We start from the raw sequence: 21729 nt of genomic DNA, 5'->3' as shown, positions 1-21729 counted from the left end.
ATGGTCTTTGTCCGTACTGAGTGATATTATCAGTATCAATCACAAATCCGGAGCCCCACGGTCCGGATTAATTGTTTTTATTTAATTTTTATTCTTTAAAATTACAACAAACAGCCGTAACTCACCAGAAATTAAAATAAAATCGTTAAAAATATATTTCACCAAGTTAAACGTCAATTAAAAACCCAAAAAAATAAAATCCATCGCCATCTTAAAAAATTATTGACTCACGCTCGAAGAACATCAATTAACAAACAATAAATTACGCAAAACAATGTTCAACATCTACTACCCTCTGAGTAACTTCTCGACGTCAAGAAAAAAAATTCCATACGCGAGTGTCAGTTTAAAATTTTTCTGAAGATAAACATTTAATAGTTTTATATTGTTATTTTATTATTATTATTATTATTATTATTATTATTATTATTATTATTATTATTATTATTATTATTATCATCACTATTGTTATCATTATAATTATTATTATTATTATCATCAGCAACTGTTATTATTGCTATTATTTGACAGTTGTGTCATGTTAATCTCAAGTGATTTTACGAGTAAGTGTGAAAAAAAGTTATTTATTATTAATTTTAAAAAATCAGACATTTTAAATTTTTAGTTTTTTGTTTAATTCACAATGACGTTGGGTGGGGCCGCTCATTTATTTTCCCAGGCTCAATAATCACGAACAATACTTGACTAATAAATTAATATTTTTCAGTTTTGTCTGCAATTAATAGCGGACAAATATATGTGCGGAAATAAATAATATGAGTTTGTAATAAATAAGAATTTATAAAAGGAAGCCATCGCCATTGCTGGACTCAATTATCGTCGTATCACTTTCATTGGTAATTATTATAAATAATTCTGGGGGTTTTGCCTTCAATTATTAATACTATTATTATTTTTATTCTTATTTAATTAACATTAATATTAAAATTTATTTATTTAATAATTATTTTACTTATTACGTTTAATAATTGACATAAATATGCAAATTTTCTACCGCGCAGGTTTCTCGCGCATCATTTTTGCCAGCTTCACTTTCTTTTTTTATTTAATTGTTTTACATTTATTGTCTTTTTTTATTATTCATTTTATTTATTTATTCAGTTAATTATTTACTCAAAAATTTACTTTTTAGAATTTGTTGTCGAGAATTGTGTAAGAGTTAATTAGAGTAATTGAATTTTTAGTGGAACCTGGTTAAAGGTTGTCATTGTCATTGTGCATTGTTGTTTATTTATAATAGATATTGTCTTTGACAATTAAGCTACGCATGCGCTTGGGTTCTGTAATGTTTTATCATGCTGTCAAGATACGCCTCTGACTCTGATTATTCCTAAGAGAAGATACTTTTTTTTTTTTTTTTATTTTTATTGGCAATTTTATAAAAAAAACTTCAAGGTATTTTGTTTTTTATTTTCTATTTAATTAGAGGTTCAGTATTTTTTTTTTTCTTCGGTCGAAAGAAATGGTTGGGCCGAAGATTGGGTTTAAAAAAATTCCATTGTTGTTTTGTAATTTTTATTTGGTCAAAAAATTATAGTGTATTATTTATTTTTAACAAAAAATATTGACATTGAAACTTTAATTAAAAAACAATTTTTTTGATTAATGATTTTAGTATTTAATTTATAAAAAAAAATTTTTTTTTGTATTTTAGTCATAAAAAATTTTTTTTAAATTAAAATAAAATTTTTTAAAATTAAAAAAAATTTTTTTAATATTAAATTCATTATAATTTTTATAAAAACATATTTTTAATTTAAAGTCTAATTAAAAATATTTTTTAAAAGAAAAATTGTTGAATAATTTTTTTTCAACATTAAATTTATGATAAAAAATATTGTTTAAATTAAAAAAGTAATTTTCAATTTCTAAAATAAATATATAAATAATAAAAATTACAAAAAAAAATAAAAATTGACAATTAAAGTCCTTAATGTCTGTTCAGGAATTGAATAAGTTATGTAAAACTAACAGTCACGTACCAAAACTCACTTTCCCAAAGTAAAAAAGTCAAAAGACATTTACAATTCACCCACACCCACACCCACATGTTACATAAACCCGTACACATTTAACAATTCAACACATGTTAAGAAAGCGTCTTAGTACAGACCAGTACAACAGATGTCCATTTCTCCGAGCCTCAGTTTACAGTTAGCATGTCAAAATTTTAAGAATTTACCACTCTTTCAACATTATTAATTTACTCTGATAATAAATAATTGAATAAATAAATAAATTGATAAATTAATTAATAATACATAATACACTAGTACAAAGAACAAAGAAATCTTTGAAAGCAGCCGAAAAATCTTTAAAATGGGATGGCTAGAGTATACGCGACTGTATCCCCTCTGGATCAAGAACCTCTGTTCATTTTAAATGCTGTATTATAATTTTGTATTTTATCATGAAGGTCATAAATTTTTTTTTTAATTGTTGACATATAGTTTAGACTTTTAAATTTACTTAATTATTTTTTTAACGAAATTGGAGAAAGAAAAATCGTAATTTAAAATTATTTTTAAAAATCATGAAAATTTTTTATGTAGAGATTGATATAAAAATTTATAAGTAATTATTTTTGATACAGAGATTAAAATACAATTTTTAATTCTAAGATTTGGAGCAAAAATTTTTTAATACAAAAATTATGAATAAAAATTTTTAACACAGAAATTAAATTAAAAAAAAATTTAACAAAAAATTTCATTGTATAAATCGATTAGAATTTTTGTAATACAGAAAATTTTCAATAAAGAAATCAAAATAAAAATTCATTAAAAATTTTCATCAAAAATTATCAAACTAAAAATTTAAATAAAAACTCTGAGCAAAATACAAAAATATTTTTCACATTAAATACAATCCACGGTAATTATTTAAAGTGGGGTCAAATTTATTTTTTTGGTCATATTTAGGTGAAAAATTAATAATTTTTTTTTGCTTGTTTTTACAGCAAATTTATGATAAATGTTGTGAAAAAAAAAAATTAAAATTTCGATAGCTTTCTTGCATTAAAAATTTTTAATCCAAAAAATTTCTATCAAAGATTCTTAAAACAAAAATTTCAACCGAAAAAAAAAAAAAAAAAAAAAAAGCTCAGTATTAAATAAAAATAAAAAACCAAAAAATTCTCTCAATATAAATCCCAGAGTACAAATATCTATTGAAAACCCGAAAATTTCTTGACATAAAAAAAAGTCAACAAAAGAAAAGTAAAAAAATTCTCAGACCCAAAGTCTAGACTTACCATTACCATCATTCTCTATATTATCTTTCTTCTATTCTCTTCTATTGTAAATATATCGTACCATTGATGTAATTTTCAGTTTGAGACCCCAGTAGGGATAGAACTGAGTCAGCCGAGCAATACATGTGAAGGGTCTACTTGGTAGATTTAGTAGTATAGCTCAGACTTGCTCCTTGGGTCTATCTGCTTCTCACGAGCCTCAACTTGAACTGTAACATATTTTGTTAGATTCGTGAGAAGATTTATTTTCTATAAGTTATTAATTTATAAATTATCAATTATTTTAGTATAATCAGTGCTTATCTGTGATTTCTTATTCTTCATGAAGAATATAAAAAAAATAATACAAGTAATTTAAAATTATCTAATAATTTAAAATAGTGAATTATTCTTAGTGCATGTGGCTTGGAGAATATAAAATAATACGAGTGTACAAATAACACTTTTGTTTTGTAATATTGAGCAAACTATTATATTAAATACACGCAATATTTCGTAATTTATATTTTATGCTGTATTAAATACAATAGTACAAAAGTTGTAGACAATAATAAAAAGAGCCGGGAAATTTTATTATATTTTATTTAAATTGTTTAAGTGTGAGTGTAAATTTAGTGGATTTATTTTTTCTTGAAAAGATAGAGAAGAAATTTTGTTATGGCTCCAGCAGAGATTTATTTAATAACGTAATGTTTTTTTTTTTTTTTTTTTTTTTTTTTTTTTTCCGTTTCTAAATTATAATTTTTTATTGAAACATTGAACTTTTTACGGATTTGTTGACTGGATTTCTTTAGGGTTAGTGATTTAGTGATTAACTGGTTTTTATTTTACTTATTTATAGAAATTTAAGAGTGGATATGGTTATTCGGTATTTTTTATTGTCATGAGGTTATTGATTTTGTAATTAATATTTATCAGAGTTATTTTTAAATTTTTAATTATTTTAATGAAGATATTTTTATTCAATTATATTTTTTTAGAAGTTTTAAATTTTAAATAATTATTCATTTTATTTTAATATTTTAATCTAGAATTTTTGTTAAAAATCTATCACAAAATTTTTATCAATACTTTTAATACTAATTATATTTTACAATGGCTTTATTGTTGAGTGTCCGAACAAATCACAAATCAAAAAAAAAAAAGAAAAATTTATTTTAAATATTTCTACTAAAATTTTTCATTAACAAATTTTAATAAAAAATTTTGTTTAAATATTTTTAATAAGAATTTTTAGTTTGATGTTATTATTATTAAATTTATGATATGAATTTTTAAAAATATTTTTCATTTGAAATTTTAATTTTTTATTTTCTTAAAAATTTGTATTTGAAAAATTTTTAATAAAAATTATTTGTAAATTATTTTAATGACAAATTTTAGATTTAAAAATTTTTAATAAAAATAATTGAAATATTTTCACTAAAAATTCTCTTAGTAAATAAATTAACAAAATTCTAATCGTAGAAGAAAAAATTAGGTCGAGATAAATTTTCAAAAAAAAAAAAAAAAGTACCATGAGATTTTTCTTTCTAATCTGAGCTTTATACTTCTTACTATTATAGATCCCCTCGTTTCTAACACACATCCCATACCAAACCATATTATATCCTCTGTCATCAGCCCATGCCCATTTTTCTGCTCTCTCTCAATATAAAAACCTCTCACTCGGTCATTCTCATACACATGTTCCCTTTTTTCTTTTGTATATCAGTTGGACTTTTTTAAAACTCGGGCAGAAAAGCAGCAGGTGGTAGGCATACCATTAAACGTTTTCCATTCCATTATTATATATTTCTCATATCCATTAACACACGCACAACAATATCTATCTATACATTCACATTACACACCAAAAAATTTCGGTCTCATTTCATTTTATTACCGAATATTTATTCAATTTTCATTTATTTATTTTATTATTCCATATTTCACTCTCAACTTCCTCAAAGTATTTACAAAGAACATTTTTTTATCACAATTCAGTCCCAATCAACATATCTAAAAAATTCTCTACAAATTTTATATTATCGTATCTTATACACAATTATTAACTCACTAGATAAGTTTTTTTTATCTTCAATTTAATAAATTTTCATTAAAACTCCAATTTTACAATGATAAAACTTCAAAAAAATTTCTTCATTAAAAAAATCACAAATAATATTTTTTATAACCAAAAAAATAATTTACTTTTCAAAAAAACAATTAAAAATGACACAATTTTATGTATACACTTGAAAATATTATTAAAAAACGAATTCATTTCTAAAAATTTATAAATTTGACCAAAAAATGGATTATTTACCTATACTGTCACCGCCATTTTGTGTAAAATAAATATTTAGCCTCTAAAATGTGAATAACATTTAAAATTATCATTATAAAGCTCGTGAACCTCTCGCAAACGATAAACAAACTTTTTTCGCTACTACAATCGATTGATAAACTCTAAAAACTGTAAAAACACGTTAGAACTAAATACGGCTGACAAAATGGCGGATACGCGCGCAGAAAATTCATTTTTTCCCGCGGAAACTTTTCAAATATTTTTTTCTCATCTAGAAGATTATTATTGTTACTATTTCTTCTGAATTTTCATACTTTGTAAAAATTTCCTTTAATTAAAAAGAATCTGAGTATTTAATATTTAAAATTTAGAAATAAGTTTTTGTATATTAATGCTTTGCAAAACATATAAATGTGATACAAATAAGAATGATAACAACAACAGAATCAGTGAGTAATATTTTTCTTTCTAATTATTTTCTTAAGCAAAAAAAATTTCACTTATTCCAACAAATTAATTCTTTTGCTTTATGAAATACATATCTTGATCCAAGAAAATCTTGTTTTGAGAAAATTCAGCCTCTTGCTCCAAAAAAATTTAATTCTTGACAGAAGTAAATTTTTTTGCCTTAAGAAAATTTCTCTCTTGTCTAAAAAAATTGAATATCTTGATAGTAAATTTTCATTAATATTAAATCATTTTTTTTCATTCAATATTTATAATGGCGCGCTAAAATAACATAAAAAGGGTATCAAATATTTAAGAGAAAATTTTTTTTTCTCAGCTGAAGTAAGTGGCGCTGCTTCCCTAAAATATCTAAAAATTTTGATCAAATTTAAAAATATATTGTATCAAGTATTTATGATAATTTGAACTAATAAAAAATTACTTCCACCAAGAATAGAATTTCAAGAAAAATTTTTGCGTCGGCCAAAACAACTTCGGTCTTACTTTCAGTCGACCGAAAATTTTCTTGAGCCACTTGACCTTGTTTTAGTTTTATTTAGCAAACAAATTTGTTCTGAAAAATAATTAAAAAAAAAAAATGCATTTTTAACTTTTAAAAATTTCTACATCAATTTTTTTTGCAGTAATTTATTTCTTCAAAAAATTATCAAATGTCTGGTACTTTAATTGTTTTAATTATTTCTTCCCAATTTTAATATTTCTTACATATTATTATATTATAAATTAATATTCTTAATAAAAATTCCAAAAAATCTGAAGAAATATTGTGAAGTAAAATGATACCTGGGCTAGTAGGAAAAAAAGTATTCAATTCATCAGACGCTTTATATTACTATAAGGGTAGAATTTATTTATCCATATAAATATATATACAATATAGTGCACGGTATAAAATATACCTTAACATAATATAAATTTACAAAATGTGTTTCGTATAAATACGTATATATATAAGTATCTGTAAAGAAGTATTAGTGTAAGATCTTAGATCCTCGACAGATTTATATTGTAAAGGCGTCCCGTGCATTTCCTTACGATTTGAAATCTTCTATTGAAATAATAGTTATAAAAAAAAAAAAAAAAAAAAAAAAAAAAGCAAAGTCCGAGAGTCGGTCCAAGACTAAAATAATACTAAAGAAGAAACATGTACTTAAGTACGGTCCTAATGGAAACTACAGAAAATTACACTGTTAGTTTGGGAATTACAAAATTAGGAGGAGTATTTTATTGCCAAAATTTTCGAGAAGATGCGGGTGCTTACTATCTTAACAAAACAATTTGTTTTGTCTGGCATTTACTAAGGATAAAGGTTTTCCTAAATTTTACTTTTAAATCTGTGATTCCCCGTGCAATCATCGATTGTTTGGAATAATACATTTGAATTTCTTGTGATTTATTGTAAGGTAATTGGCTTGTTTTGGCTATTATTTTGGGCCCGAGGGGTAGCAAATATTCTTCTTTTGTTGGGACGAATTCTGTAGAGAATTTCTGTAATTAGATTATGATTTGAAGGACAGACGGCATTGTTCGAGGATTATGAAAATTTCTTAATCTTCTTATTGAAGTCATTTAAAACTAAATTTTAGGCTAAATATTGGAGATACGGAAATGTTATCAAAGGGTTTTTTTTTTTGGGGGGGGGGGGAATTTTATTCTCTTTAAACAATTTTTTTCATACTTTTTTTGGATCTCTATAATTTAGGTTAGAATTTTAATTAGAGGTTAGGGATTTTTCAAAGATGTAATTTTTTTTTTGAATTTCCCGCTAAAAAAATTGAAAATTTTCAAAGATCAGGAAGTTATTTTTACCCCGTTTTCCAAAAATCGAGTGTCTGTATGTATGTATGTATATATGCACTGAGAAAATTTATGCTGACTCAAGAGATATTTTCTTGATCTAAGAATTTATTTTGGAAGACAAATGATTATTTTGCTTTAAGAATTTCTTGTCTTGATTTACATTTTCTTGGCTTAAGAGCTATATTATCTTCAATCGATACATTTAGTTTTTTCAACCAAAATAACATTATCGTTTAAAAAACTTAAAATAATTAATCAAAGTATATTTCAAAAACTAACTAGTCTTTAATTGTTATACCGAAAAAAAATTATTTCTTGGAAATAAGTAAATTAATGACTCAAAAAAAAAAAAGCCATTCTTAACACAAGTAAATAACATCTTGAATCAATGTTATCGCCTATTTTGGACCAAGAGACAAAAATTCTTGAAAGAAATATATTTATATCTAGTTTCAAGAGTTCAAATTTTCAAGAAAAAAAGTTTCTTGAATCAAGATTGTTTTCAGTGTGTAAATCTCTGATAACTTTTGAACGGCTCAGCCGATTTGATCGCAGTTGGTACCATTTGAAAGGGCTTGACCAAACTTAAATTTTGAATACAATTTGGACCGATTCCAACCGGTAGATTTTGAGGAATCTCAAAAAAACTACAAAAAAAATTTTTTCAAATCAAGTTTTTTTTTTGAATCACTTTTAAACGGCTTGATCGATCAATTCCAAAAACTAATCAGCTCTTAACATCGAAAAACCACGTCGATCGCCACCAAGCCGGTCAAAATTGGTTGATTCGTTCGTGAGTTATCGTTGACGAAAGAAATCGAATAAAAGCGTTTTTTTTTTTTCGAATTACACCGAAACTTCCGGTCTTATCAATTTGTGTTTAAAAATTTATGATAGAATTTGAAAAACTGCCTCGAATGCCGTTAATTGCGTGAAAATCGGTTCATTCATTCAAAAGTTATTGCGGTTTGAAAATTCAAAAAATTGTGTTTTATTAAACTTCTATCAGACTTTTGAGTATGTTACAATTATATAAGTGTTTTGAGTATGTTATGATTATAAAAGACACAGTGTAATAAATAAGTTGTTGTTTTTTTTTTAATTAAAAAAAAATTTTTTTTTTTTTTTTTTTTTTTGAAAAAGCATTTTTTTCGGCATTTTCTTTATACATAAATAAATAACAATATCCTAATAAACAACTTACACACTAAAATACTCACATTTTGAACTGCCATCACATGATGCTCTTATCAAATATCCATTTATGTAGATTTATAAACACAAAATTTGTTGATAACCATTAATTAACAAAACAAAACCAATTATGACATTTTTGTCTTATTATTTCGTCTTTTACTTAAAAAACTAAATTATTTTATGTACAAACAAAATCATATTAAACACTAACAAACGCGTATTAAATACTAATAAAACCTCGAAACTGATCCAAATAAAAATTTTATTTGTATTTAATAAAATTAAATACAAATAAAATTTTCATCTGCGCATGAGCCAAATCCGCGTTTCACTAAACACTAGTAAACATTCGTTAGCATTAAATAAAACTGTCTCTCAAAACTGTATTTAATTAACTAAACTATAGTTTTTTTTTTTAATTATAAAATATCATTCAACATTATTCACATTTTTTCTTTGAATTATTGCTAAATATTATTATATTGTTTTGGAAAAAATAATGTAATAAATGAGTACACTCCGACGCGTTCCACTCAGTATATTTTGAAAGACTGACTTGTTGCAAAATTTACAGAACCTATATATATATCTTTATATATATAATTCTTCTGTGAGTGCGTATGTCACTGAACTTCTCTCAAACGACTGGACCGATTTTGATGAAATTTTTTGTGTGTGTTCAAGGGGATCTGGGAATGGTTTAGATTCACAATTTGGTTCACTGGAAAATTTTTATTTAACTAATTTTTCATTTATAAATAGTTGTTAATTTTGGAATGTTTTACAGTGGATCCGGTAGACTGCGCTACCATCGCAGCATGAAATATTAAATATTATTCTATTTTAATTTCAGTTTGTCCCGACAGTTAGTGCTGCGATCAAATTGAGAAAAATATTTGAAATTTTGTGTTATTATTGTGTTCGTTCAAGTCGTGTGCTAATTAAAATATTAACTACGAATAGAAATTGATGTATGAAGAGTTTTGAAGTGTGCCTAAAAAACGATAATAATTTTCATCATAACAGTCCAGATTGTTACAGCTTATTGAAGAATTTTTGAAATTTTCGAATTAACGACGTGTGTACAGGACAACGTTTGTCGGGTCTGCTAGTATATATATATATATATATATTTCGTATTAGATATAGTATAGTGTAGTATACGTCGGATACTATAGTAATACAATTTTTTTGGTTTGTTTATTTGGTACACAATTTAGTTGTATTGCACATCCAACAGTTGATAATAGAAATTTTTGGGCTAAATATTGAAGATATGATAAATTTATAAGAAACCTTTTTTTTTAGAAAATTTAATTCTCTATAAAAAAGGTATCTTAATATTTTTTTGTATCTCTTATATTTAGGTCAGAATTAAATTCAGAATTTGGAAAAATTATTTTTTGGAGGGATTTTATAAATTTGAAATTTAAATAGCGCGCTTCGCGCTATTTTGCGCGCGCCTTAATTTAAATAGCGCGCGCCTTAATTTTGACCAATAAGGGATCAGGTCTATTTTTTTTGGTGTATAATTTATTAAGAACTTTTATTACTTGCAACTTTACTTATTATTCGAAAACTATATACTTTATTGTGTGGAAAAAAAAATTTTTTTTTGTAATTTTCTTTGAGCATGAAAACAACTTGCATGATATCAAATTATTTATTAATAATTAATTGTAAAAAATAAAAAATGGGGGAAAATACTAATGTATGAATAATTGTATTACGTAGTTTAAATTACTAATTATGACTAACAATTTATACATTTGTTTATGTAAAAAATTTATACGTACTTGTAAAATTGTAAAAAAAACTTTTGGTGGAAAATTTAGTGTAAAAAAATTACATTCTGGGTTAAATATTGAAGATACGAAAAAATGATAAGATACCTTTTTTGTGAAGAATTTACTTTCCTTCAAGAAAGATTTCTTATGGTTTTTACGTATCTCTTACCGTTTAGCCAGAAATTAAAAACTCGCGGTGAAACTATTTAAACTTTGTGGCACAATTTTATAAAAATTTTAAAACCGAAATTATGGGTTAAATATTGAAGATACAAAAAAATGACAATACTTCTGTTTTGTAGAGAATTTAATTTCCTACAAAAAAGGTCTCTTGCAATTTTTCTGTATTTCCAATAATGTATCCAAAAAAAAAAAAAAAATTCGCTTAAAACTGTTAAAATTTGGTATATAAGCTAAAATTTTGAAAAATTAAAATTCTGGGTTAAATATTGAAGATACAAAAAAATGATAATAGACCTTTTTTGTAGGAGATTAAATTATTTACAAAAAAGGTTTCTTATAATTTTTCCCTATCTCTGATATTTCGAGCAGAAATCCAAATTATTGAGCAAAAGTAAAAGTTAGATTACAAGTATGTAAATAAAACAAAATAAATAGTGCATGAATGTCATAACTCCAGGTCGCTGTTGTTGGCCCTCGGCAGCAGCTGTACCCTGTGTATACTCAGAGGGCCATGCTATCAGATCGGCCTCTGGGATAAATCCAGGACAACAAGTCTAATAAAGTCCGTTCGTAACAAAGAAAAGGCATTATTGAAAAAGTCGTGAAAGAGTCTAAATGAATCCGGGTAATCAGCATCATCGGGGCATGAGCATGCAGGGACGGTATCGAAATGGCGGCGCCGGATCAGGATCTGGGCCAGCATTGGTCCGTTCAGCTCCGAGCAGCCACAATCGTTCCAGCTGGCACTCACACTCTCACAATTCTCACAATCAACTTAATCAGCATAATCAGCAGTTCAACAATAAGGAGTACCCCTATCGTCAAGGATCCTCCGCACGATATCATAATGGGTATTTTGTTGCCTAACCCTTATAGTAATTTATATTTATCAATCATTATTTTATTTTTTTTTTTTTTTTTTTTTTTTTTTTTTTTTTTTTTTTTTTAAGGTAAATATCCTCCATTTTTTATTTTTAATTAATTATTTATAAAACAATAGTTTGTATAAAAAAAAAGCTTTTATTATCTGGAATAAAATTTCGTGATTTTTATATTAGTTTATTTTCTTCCTTGCACGCTCTCTGGTGTGAAATTTGAATGCTTTAAATCTTTATCTATTTTTAATTATTTAAATTTTATGCAGGTTTTTAAATACTTAGATGAAAAATATATTAACATAGAATTTTGTCTTTATATTCTTAAAAAAAAAAAAAAAAAAAAAAAAAAAAAAAAATAGCGTGTGTACTTAGGGCAAGGTGGGGCAAGACGGCCCATCCTAAAAATTGGCCAAAAATTTATTTTTCTAATATTTTGGAGGTGGACCATCTTGCCCCAAAAAAAAAAATTTTTTTTTTGGAACTTTTGAAAAATTCCGGTGAATTGAGTCAAAGTTGAACGAGAGTAAATCCACTTGACAGTACAAAGCCACAAAAAATAAAAACTGGCTTAGGTGGCCCGTCAATTTTTGAGGTAGGCCTTCTTGTCTCACCCCCCCTATACTTCTTTAGTATAAGAAAAAAAATTCGAAAGAAATATAAATGGAAAAATGATCAAAGAAAAATGTTAAAAGCAATCAAAAAGGTTTTATTTTAGTAAAAATGTAGCTGTATTGTATAAATATAAAATTATTAATTATCATTTGAATTTCATTCAAAATTTTTTAAGATTTTTCTGAATCAATTAATTTTGGAGTTGCAAAGTATCAATAATTTACAATTAATAATTATAAAATATTTAAATTATTTATTAAAAATTTACGTTTTTTATAAAATAGTTCATTATTTATTATTTAACCTAGTGATAATATTTTTTTAAAAATAATATTAATTACATGAATTAAAAGTCTTACAAATATTGTAGTACAAAACTAGAGTTTCCAATAAAATTCTAGAAAATTATTAAAATAGTCTCTAATATAAATTTAAAAATTAATTATGAACTCAATAAAAAAATACTAAAATATAATAGGTACTACAGTATTTAATATTTTTTAAAAAATAAGAATAATTTCATGAATTAAAATATTTGAACTAAAATTAAAAAAAAATTATTACCAAGTTAATCCAATGTTTTTAAATATATAAACAAAAAATTAAGTAGTCTAGTGTTGTCAACTGAAGTGTGCAGTGAAATTGATAACTTAAAATTATTTTTATAATCGTAAATTTATTATTGTTTTATTAAAAAATTTTCTTTTACTTTCAGAGACTCAGGAGTAAGTTCATCATCGAATCCCACGGTGAAAGAGGTGTACCATGGCCCAAATAACGCCAACGTAGCGTACAAGCCCCCGTCGCACACAAATCGTGTCACCCAACCACCCCCAAGTCAGTCATCGCAACCATCATCATCGTCTCATTTTCCATCAGATCTCACTCTTACTAACCATCGGCGACCCATTTCACCGCCTCCATTAAGAATAAATATCTGCGGCCAGGTAAAAAAAAAGTTTCTTGAATCAAGATTGTTTTTCTATCAGTGTGCAATGGTAATTTGACACGCTGTTACAAAAATGACTATAACTCGAAAAATATTCGAAATTTTCATATAAAACTCTAGATACATATTTTTAATTTACTAAAAAAAAAACTAACTCAACTCTTCCTTACTGATAAAAAAAATTCTTATGCTTAAAAAACTCGAACAAAATTCCCTTTCCAGGAAAGCTCAACGATGCGTGGCCCATTGATGAACCTGAGCCCATCACTGAGCGTGAACTCGGAGCTGGAATACCGACGGGCTCCGCAAGCGGCGAATCTCTCCGCACTGAGCCCGAATGTCCCAATGCAATCCTCGCCAGCATATTACCGTCAGTCGACACTGGACACACCCGAAGGTCGTAAAAGCGAGTCGCCCTCTCGAAAGCGCCGGCGCATTTCGAGAAACGCGCAGGTGAGCGCCTCCAGTATGAACGTGGGCAGCAACGGGGGTCCAGTTTCGCTGGCAGGTAACTTGGAGAACCACCCGGGGCACCACCAGCTGGTGAATCACCAGCAAGAGCCGACTTCATCGACGCAGTCGCCGCCTCTGATGTCGAACGCCGCGCCTTGGGAGCTCTCCGCACCACAAAGGCGTTCTCCGCGCCACCATATGCCCGTGAGAGGCAGCCCGCCAATCAGGAGCCGGTACGTGCGCTGCCCGGACCCGCTTTTCCCCAACGGGTACCAGTTTTTCCCGACAGTCCAGCAGCATCTCCATGGCGCCCATCATAGCTTGCACAACAGCAATCACAATCTCCACTCTGGGAATCTCCATGGGCTCCACAATACTCACACGCATCATGGCCTGCATGGTCATCATGGCCATCAGGGTCACCAACACCCCATCCAGCAGGGAACTGGGCACCATCCGTCTACGGGGACCAACAACTTGGTCGTCGACGTTAACCAAGTTGGAGTGTCGGGCCTCGGTGTCACCGTCAGTGGAGAAGCAATCTGGCCTACTACTGGGTTCCACCCCGCCAGATTGTCCTGTCATCTTCACGGAACCTACCCGACCCCCACCACCGCTCATCCCTTCTCTTACTCGTGCCAGATTACTCATCATCACCACCACACGCATTATCCAGCCGGACCCCCACCACCTGGCCACAGCTTGATTACGGCTACCGCAAGAGGATACGCTGCGCCATCTGGAGTTCCGACCATCCATGCCCATCCACCGCCGCCTGTTCATACTACACACTATACGGCCCACCATCAGATACCTCAGCAGGTAATGGTAATGTGAATTTTTGATTTTTTTAGGGTTATTGATGTCGGTACTCAAAATCAGGGTTTGAATCTATTTTTTTTCTCGGGTGGGGATTAAAGATATGGCAAAATTATAACACACATTTTTTCTAAAAAATTTTATTTTCTATAAAAAAAGGTTTTCTATGATTTTTTTTTTTTTTTTGAACTTTGATATTGGACCCGGAATTTTATAATTATAATTTTGAATTGTGGGTCAAGATTTGGCTAATGTTATGAAAATTTAATTTTATAAAAAAAAAGGTTTCTTGTGATTTTTTCGAATAAAACTCAATTACAATTTATGAAAGTTTGTATCAAAATTTATTATTAAAATTGTGGGTTAAATATTGAAGATATAAAAAAATTATAAGAAACCTTTTTATTAAGAAAATTGAGTTTCCTATAAAAAAAAAAAAAATACTTAAATTTTTTTTTTCGTATCTCTTACACAGAAAAAAAAAATTAACTCGAATCAAGTAAATAATTTTGAAGAATTTCATCTTCTTGATTTGAGTAAAAAAATTCTTAAACTAAAAGTAAAATTTTTTAAAAATTAGTACCAAACCGTATAAAATATTTTAAATAATTGTAAGTGAGTGAAAAAAATTATTTTTCAATAAGAAATAGTCATTTATAAAAAAAATTATGCCCCATTTGATTTAATTGATTTGTTAAATTAATTATTAATTTTTTATCTTATATTCAAATTTAAATTAATTCAAATTTTACCGCGCTTTTTTAAAAACAGATTTGGCAACGCTGTAAAAGATCTCAATAATTTTTTTTTTTTTTTTTTTTTTTTTTTATAAACGAATTAGTTTCGAAGATATTGAAAAAATTGTATCATAACCTCAGCCAAGTGTCTACCAACAAAATAAAAACAAAAAAGAGTACCTACAATAATAACCAAAAAATGTTAAAATAAAAACTAAATTAAATTTTTTCTTTACAAAAATCAAAGTGAGTATACTCAGCCACAACCTTTACCAACAGAACGAAAATAAAATTAATAAAGATTGACGTGGGTACTCAACCACCAGCAAATCATCTCAACATGCCGATAATTATAACATGACCCAGTAGAAAATGAACCAACAATAAAACTAACCTAAAATATTCTTCCGCAGCGAGAAGTTGACCCGGAATTGATCGACGGAACGCACGTGCACTACCACCACCCGCACGTCCACCGAGTGGGGGGAAACGGGCCCCCGGGGCCCCCACCACCGCAGCCTCAGCCCCCACAACCGATGACGCTATCTCACTCTTACTCCCCACCAGCGTTGGCGGCCCAGGTGGCGTCACCGTCGCCGATGTTCCTCCCGGAGACTCGGAACAACCAGATGGAGCTGATGCAGTCGCGAACGAGGCGCACTTCCGTCGGCAGGAACCAGAACCGCTCCAGACAGAACCCGCATTCGAATTGGCGACGTGGTGGAGGGGCGCCACCTATGCCCCCACCTTATCCCGCAGGACTATTGTTCCACTTCTTGTAAGTTTTTTATTATTTAAAAGGTAGTTTGGTAGCCAAATCCAATAAAATCGACTGGAATTTTTTTATTTATCTGAAAGATTATTAATTAAACTTTTGCAGACTTACTTGAGCTTTTACGGGTGTATTTTTTGAAAAACGCCGGAAAGTGAAAATGGCGGTAGAAAAATTTAAATTTTTGTTCACGAAATGGCGGGCTAAATTCTAAGCGGCAAATTTGAAATTTGAAATTTAAATTCAAATATTTTTTCGCGGTTCTTTTTTTAAATAATAATTAATGTCTATAATTTATCCACTAAATCATCAATTTACATTTAATTAATTATTTTACAATTATTAAATCAATAATACGAATTAAATTATATATGAATTTTTATTAATTAGCTGTAGTATAAAAAAATGAAAAATATTCAAATAAAATTTCGGATTGGGACTTCTAAACTACCTGAATTAAAGGGTTTAAGTTAAAGGATGGGAGAAAATGAATTGATTAATTAATTAAATTAATTATTGTTTTTGATTGGATTGAACTCAATTAATTTAATTAATTAATTAGCTGTGTTTATTAATTTAAGGGCAATGTTTAGTAATCCACCATTATCGTCATACAGTCAAACTGATATGTCATCCCCGGAGAATGCAGAAACCGAAAATTACGAGGCGCTGTTGTCGCTTGCCGAGCGGCTTGGAGAGGCTAAACCCAGAGGACTCACACGAGCCGAAGTCGACCAATTGCCTTCGTATAAGTTTAATGCTGAGACTCACCAGGGTGACCAGACTAACTGCGTTGTCTGCATGTGTGATTTTGAACCGCCTCAGACACTCAGAGTTTTACCTTGCTCTCACGAATTTCACTCTAAATGTATTGATAAATGGCTTAAGGTAATAATTATTATTATTATTATTATTATTATTATTATTATTATTATTATTGTTATTGTTCTTGTTATTATTAATAATAAAAAATTTTTAGTATAAAAATGACAATAAAAATAAGGATTAAATATTCAAAATTGTAAGAAATTTTTTTTATCAGAAATTGGACACTATAAACGCCCTTATGCCTTTTCAAAAGTCTTTTTTTTGGAATACGCCCTTATGACATTAATAACGCGATATTTTTGATTTAATAAAAAAAAAATTTTTTTTTTTTTAAATAAAAAAATTAAAAAAAAAAAAATTTTTTTTTTTTAAATTTTACAGTAGCTATCTCCCTCAAATAAAAATATTGCATCAGCAAAATCCCAAAATTTTTGTTTCAATTTAAAAATTAAAAAATTTTGAGTAAAATGTCCCAGTAAAAAAAAAAATCATAAAAGAACCTTTTTTTTTTTTTTATTAGACAAACAAATTTCCTATATTGGAAATAAAAATGGTCTTTTGCAATTTTTTTGTTAAGCTCAAAATAAAAAAATAAATTTTCTTCACTGTGACCTAGTCTTCCTAATTTAATTAAAATAAATAATTTTCAGTAATTAAAAGTAAAAATTCTAATCTCAAAAATGATTCCAGTCAAACCGAACATGTCCAATCTGCCGTGGTGACGCGGCAGAATACTACAGTAGCCCAAACGGAGTAAACGGAGGAGCCAGTAGCACAACTAGCGGTGAATGACCTCGAATATCACACGTACTTTAACATTAGCTGTTATTATTATTAATAATGCCTCCCATTGATGATTGGGTGCCTATTTTTTCAAGCTATAAATATATATATCTCAACGTACATACATACATATATTTATATTTATAATGGGTGTGTATTTAAATATTAATATTAATTTAAAAAAAAAATTAACTCTAAAGATCAAATTAATAACTTATAATTTTTGATCAAACAAAATATTAATAATAAATAATAATAATAATTAACACTTTTATTTAACGTGTTATATATGATATATAAATATGTAAAATTGCTAAAGTCCATTTAATCGCGTTCCTCCGTCCGTTTGCAGAAAAAATTTTCAAATTACTAAAACAACCTAACTTAAAAAAAAAAAAAAAACTAAGACGAGGCTTAAAAAATTCTCTTTTTTGCTTGTAAATAAATTAGAAAAAAATTAGTTGTAAGTGTAAAAAAATTTTTTTTTAGTTAATCTCACTAGTAGAAAATTAACTAATCTTAAATTTTTAATTAATAATCTAGACTCGTATTTAATGTTTATATATATATATAGTAGTATATAATTTTTTTGAAAATTTTCTCTAAATTGGTGGTGGAATATTTTCATATTAAATTTTTATTTTGATAAAAAAATTATTTTTTTTTAATATAAAAAAAAAAAATTTCGTTGTTTTTAATAATTTGGATTTATTAAAAAATTCTTCGCTTTTTTTAATTTTTTAAAATTCAAATTTTGATTATTATAATTATTATTATTTGTTATTATTATTAATATTACTAAAAAAAAAAATTTTTTTTTAAATAAAAAAAAGTGTGTTATTGCGTGACAAATGCCAAAAGAGGCTAAAAAATTTTTTTTTTCAACATTGTAAGTTTGTGAGTGGAAAAAAAAAAAATTTAAAAACCAAAAAGACGTGAAAATTTTTTTTGCGAATTTTTGTAAACGTATTGCGTTACTAATGTCAAAAGGGCGCTCTGAAGAGCCAAAAAAGCGTATAAAAAAATTTTTTTTCATTCAAATTAATTTAAAAATATTTAACATTTAGATCCGTAAGAAAAGTGAATAAAAAAAATTTTTTTTATACGCGTTTTTGGCTCTAAAAAAAAATTCTAAAGCCAAAAAAACTTAATAAATAGCCTTAAAAAAAAAAAAAATTTATAAATTTTTAAGGCTAATAACTAATTATAATTAAAATAAAATCCGCCTTTTTGGCTTAAAAATTTTTTTAACACTAGTAACGCGATATTTTAAAATAAAAAACAAAAAAAAAAAATTGTAAGCCAATCAGGCGTATTAAGAATGAAAATAATAATTTTAAAATTAATCTTGACATTTTTAAAGATTGATAAGTTGACAAAAAAAATTTTAGTATCCGCGCCCTTTTGGCCGAAAATTCTGTAATATGCCCTTTTGGCACTTGTCACGGGTTATTTTATTACATTGGATTCTGGAGCGGGTGCCTTTGCATAAAAAATATCAAGTTAAATCCGTTTTACGAAAATTATAAAATAAGTTTAATAACAAAATGTCTATACCAAAACTTCTAATTACTAAAAAAGGTACAAACGCATATACGTAATAAAAGTGGATTCAATGTTCACATTTTTTAACAAGATAGATTGTAAACACTTTGGTTTTATAAATAGAGTTAGTTTTATTTATAAAATCACGCTGCTCTTAATGTTAAATTTATATACTAAACAATTAATTAATTAATTAATAAATTAATTAACAGCTATTATTATTATTAAATATAGATTAGAATTAGCGACTTTAATCGATTTACCAAACATATCATTTGTTTTATCGATCAGTTAAATTTCCCTTGGCGACGTGACCAAGCACGGAAACTCTTACCCAGAGCGCGCGGGGTTCGAATCCCGGACCCGGTAATTTAAAAAAAAAAAAAAAATTTTTTTTTTTTTTGCCATAACGAGAGACTAATAATTTTTTTATGATACGTGGCCTCTTTGATTAATACTGTGATAAAAATTATTTTCCTTAGCTTTGTTTTTTTTTTATAAGAAAAATAATTTCATGTGATTAATAAATTAACGCAATAAACATTCATAAAACGTGCAATTTAAAAAAATTATTGTCTCTCGATTTTATATTTTCTACTATTATTATTATTGTTATTAATTAATGTAAATTACTTATTAATTAATTAATGTAAAAAAAAAAACCAGTGTTTTGTTTTAAAATTGTACGTATTTGCTTGAATAATTGCCAATTACAATTAGTTTGCATACAATTTATAAAAAAATTAAAATCGACAAAAAAAAAAAGAAGATGATTAATAGTTAATTTTTTAAATTCAAGTTATGTGTCATTACATGTGAATAAACCTTTAATGATATAATTTTTTGGTTAGTTTCTACGATTGTATAAAAAACATTAGAAGAAGAAATCAATTGTAATTCTGTAGGTGCTTTTTTTATAAATAATGATATTGATTAATTATTTTTATTTATTGTTATATTAACAGTTTATGGTTTAGTTTTAGTTGATAAGTTTAATTATAATTTAGGTATAATTTTTGTTGATAATCAAAATAAAATAAATAACTTTTTTTTTCATAATTGTCAATAATTTTTTTTATTTTTATTTCATTTGTAGATTTTTTTTTTTAATGGCAGAATTAAAATTTTAAAAAAGGTCTAATTTTTTCAAATTTTTAATATTTAAGCCAGAATCTAATTTTAAATTAATTAAATTATTTTTCCGATGAACTTTATGAATTTTTTGCGTTACTGATGTCAAAAGGGCGTATAAAAAATTTTTTTTCACTCCAACTAATCTAAAAATGTTTATAACATTTAAATTTGTAAGAAAAGTGAATAAAAAAATTTTTTGCGTTCGCCTTTTTGGCTTTAAAACAAAAAAATTCTAAAGTCGAAAAAGCGCATCATTTTTTATTTTTTTTATTTTAACTAGAATTCAAATTTGCGCGCCAAAATTCAAAAAGCGCGCGCATGAGTTAGGATTTGAATATATTTTCATGCTTATGATATATTCGACCAATCACGTTACTAATAGCTTGCTTCCGTGATATATTTTCATATTTTTCATCTAAATTATAAGAGTTGATGATTAATTTTATCATTAAAAAAAAAAAAAAAATTTATAAAAAAATTTTTATTCATTTTCGTTACAGATTTAAATTTTATAAATATTTTTAGATTGGTTGGAGAAAAAAAAATTTTTTTTTTTAAATCTTGAATTTTTTTTTTAAATCTTGATTTTATTTTTTTATTTTTTTGAAAATTCTGGGATAAATATAAAAAATAAAAAAATTTTATAAGCGACCTTTTTTTTATAAAATTAAATTTTCTACAAAAAAAAATTATTCTGTATTTTTTTGTAAAATCTAAAATTTCCAGAAATATTGAAGAAATTAAAGAGCAAGATTTATTTACTTTTTTTCTATTTGAAGCCATTAAAAAAAAAAAAAAAACAAAATTTTTTTTAGACAAAAAAAAATTGATGCCAAACAATTAAATACTTTCCGTGTTAATTTTTTTATTTAACTAATTTACGGGCAACTTTTCACGTGCTTTGAAATTATAGGACTTTAAAATATAAAACAGCAATTACTTTATAAAAACCAAAAAAAAAAATACTTGAGTGTAATTAGAATGAAAATCAAACGAAGTAGAAAAACTGACATAAACTTTTTAAAAAAAATTGTACGAAATTTTATAATTTTGTGTTTATGTAAAAAATGCAGTGTACAAAAAGCAATAATTATATATATATATATATATATATATATATATATATATATATATATATATATATATATATATATATATATATATATATATATATATATATATATATATATAATATATCTGATAGTTAATAATTTCTATTA

General features: G+C 26.5%; 1 protein-coding gene across 4 annotated transcripts; it reads left to right on the top strand.

Annotated features, from left to right (window-relative positions):
* Positions 1-34: 34 nt before the first annotated feature.
* Positions 35-20411, top strand: Mura (ring finger protein murashka). 4 transcript variants are annotated; one of them, XM_074258857.1, is made up of 8 exons: positions 35-563; positions 728-857; positions 11457-11850; positions 13205-13436; positions 13661-14719; positions 15861-16225; positions 16801-17107; positions 17738-20411. In XM_074258857.1, the coding sequence occupies exons 3-8, from the start codon at positions 11615-11617 to the stop codon at positions 17837-17839; spliced, it is 2301 nt and encodes a 766-aa protein (XP_074114958.1). In that variant the 5' UTR covers positions 35-563; positions 728-857; positions 11457-11614; the 3' UTR covers positions 17840-20411. The 4 variants fall into 4 exon arrangements, with proteins under 4 accessions (XP_074114958.1, XP_074114961.1, XP_074114957.1 ...); XM_074258860.1 differs by having other exon boundaries at positions 35-857; positions 16837-17107; XM_074258856.1 differs by having other exon boundaries at positions 35-857.
* The last annotated feature ends 1318 nt before the right edge of the window (positions 20412-21729 follow it).

Source organism: Cotesia typhae, unplaced genomic scaffold, assembly GCF_013202065.1.
Source record: "Cotesia typhae breed Kobodo isofemale line unplaced genomic scaffold, CoteBio_Ctyphae scaffold_91, whole genome shotgun sequence".
NCBI classification, from domain to species: Eukaryota; Metazoa; Arthropoda; class Insecta; order Hymenoptera; family Braconidae; genus Cotesia; species Cotesia typhae.
The sequence above is the reverse complement of the archived record's forward strand: the minus strand, read 5'-3'. Positions and strand labels throughout refer to the sequence as shown.

Coding starts and splice junctions, on each gene's coding strand:
- Mura (XM_074258857.1), top strand. CDS start 11,615: ATGAATCCGGGTAATCAGCATCATCGGGGCATGAGCATGCAGGGACGG. Junction 11,851..13,204: donor TCCGCACGATATCATAATGG/GTATTTTGTTGC, acceptor TTTTACTTTCAG/AGACTCAGGAGTAAGTTCAT. Junction 16,226..16,800: donor GGACTATTGTTCCACTTCTT/GTAAGTTTTTTA, acceptor TATTAATTTAAG/GGCAATGTTTAGTAATCCAC.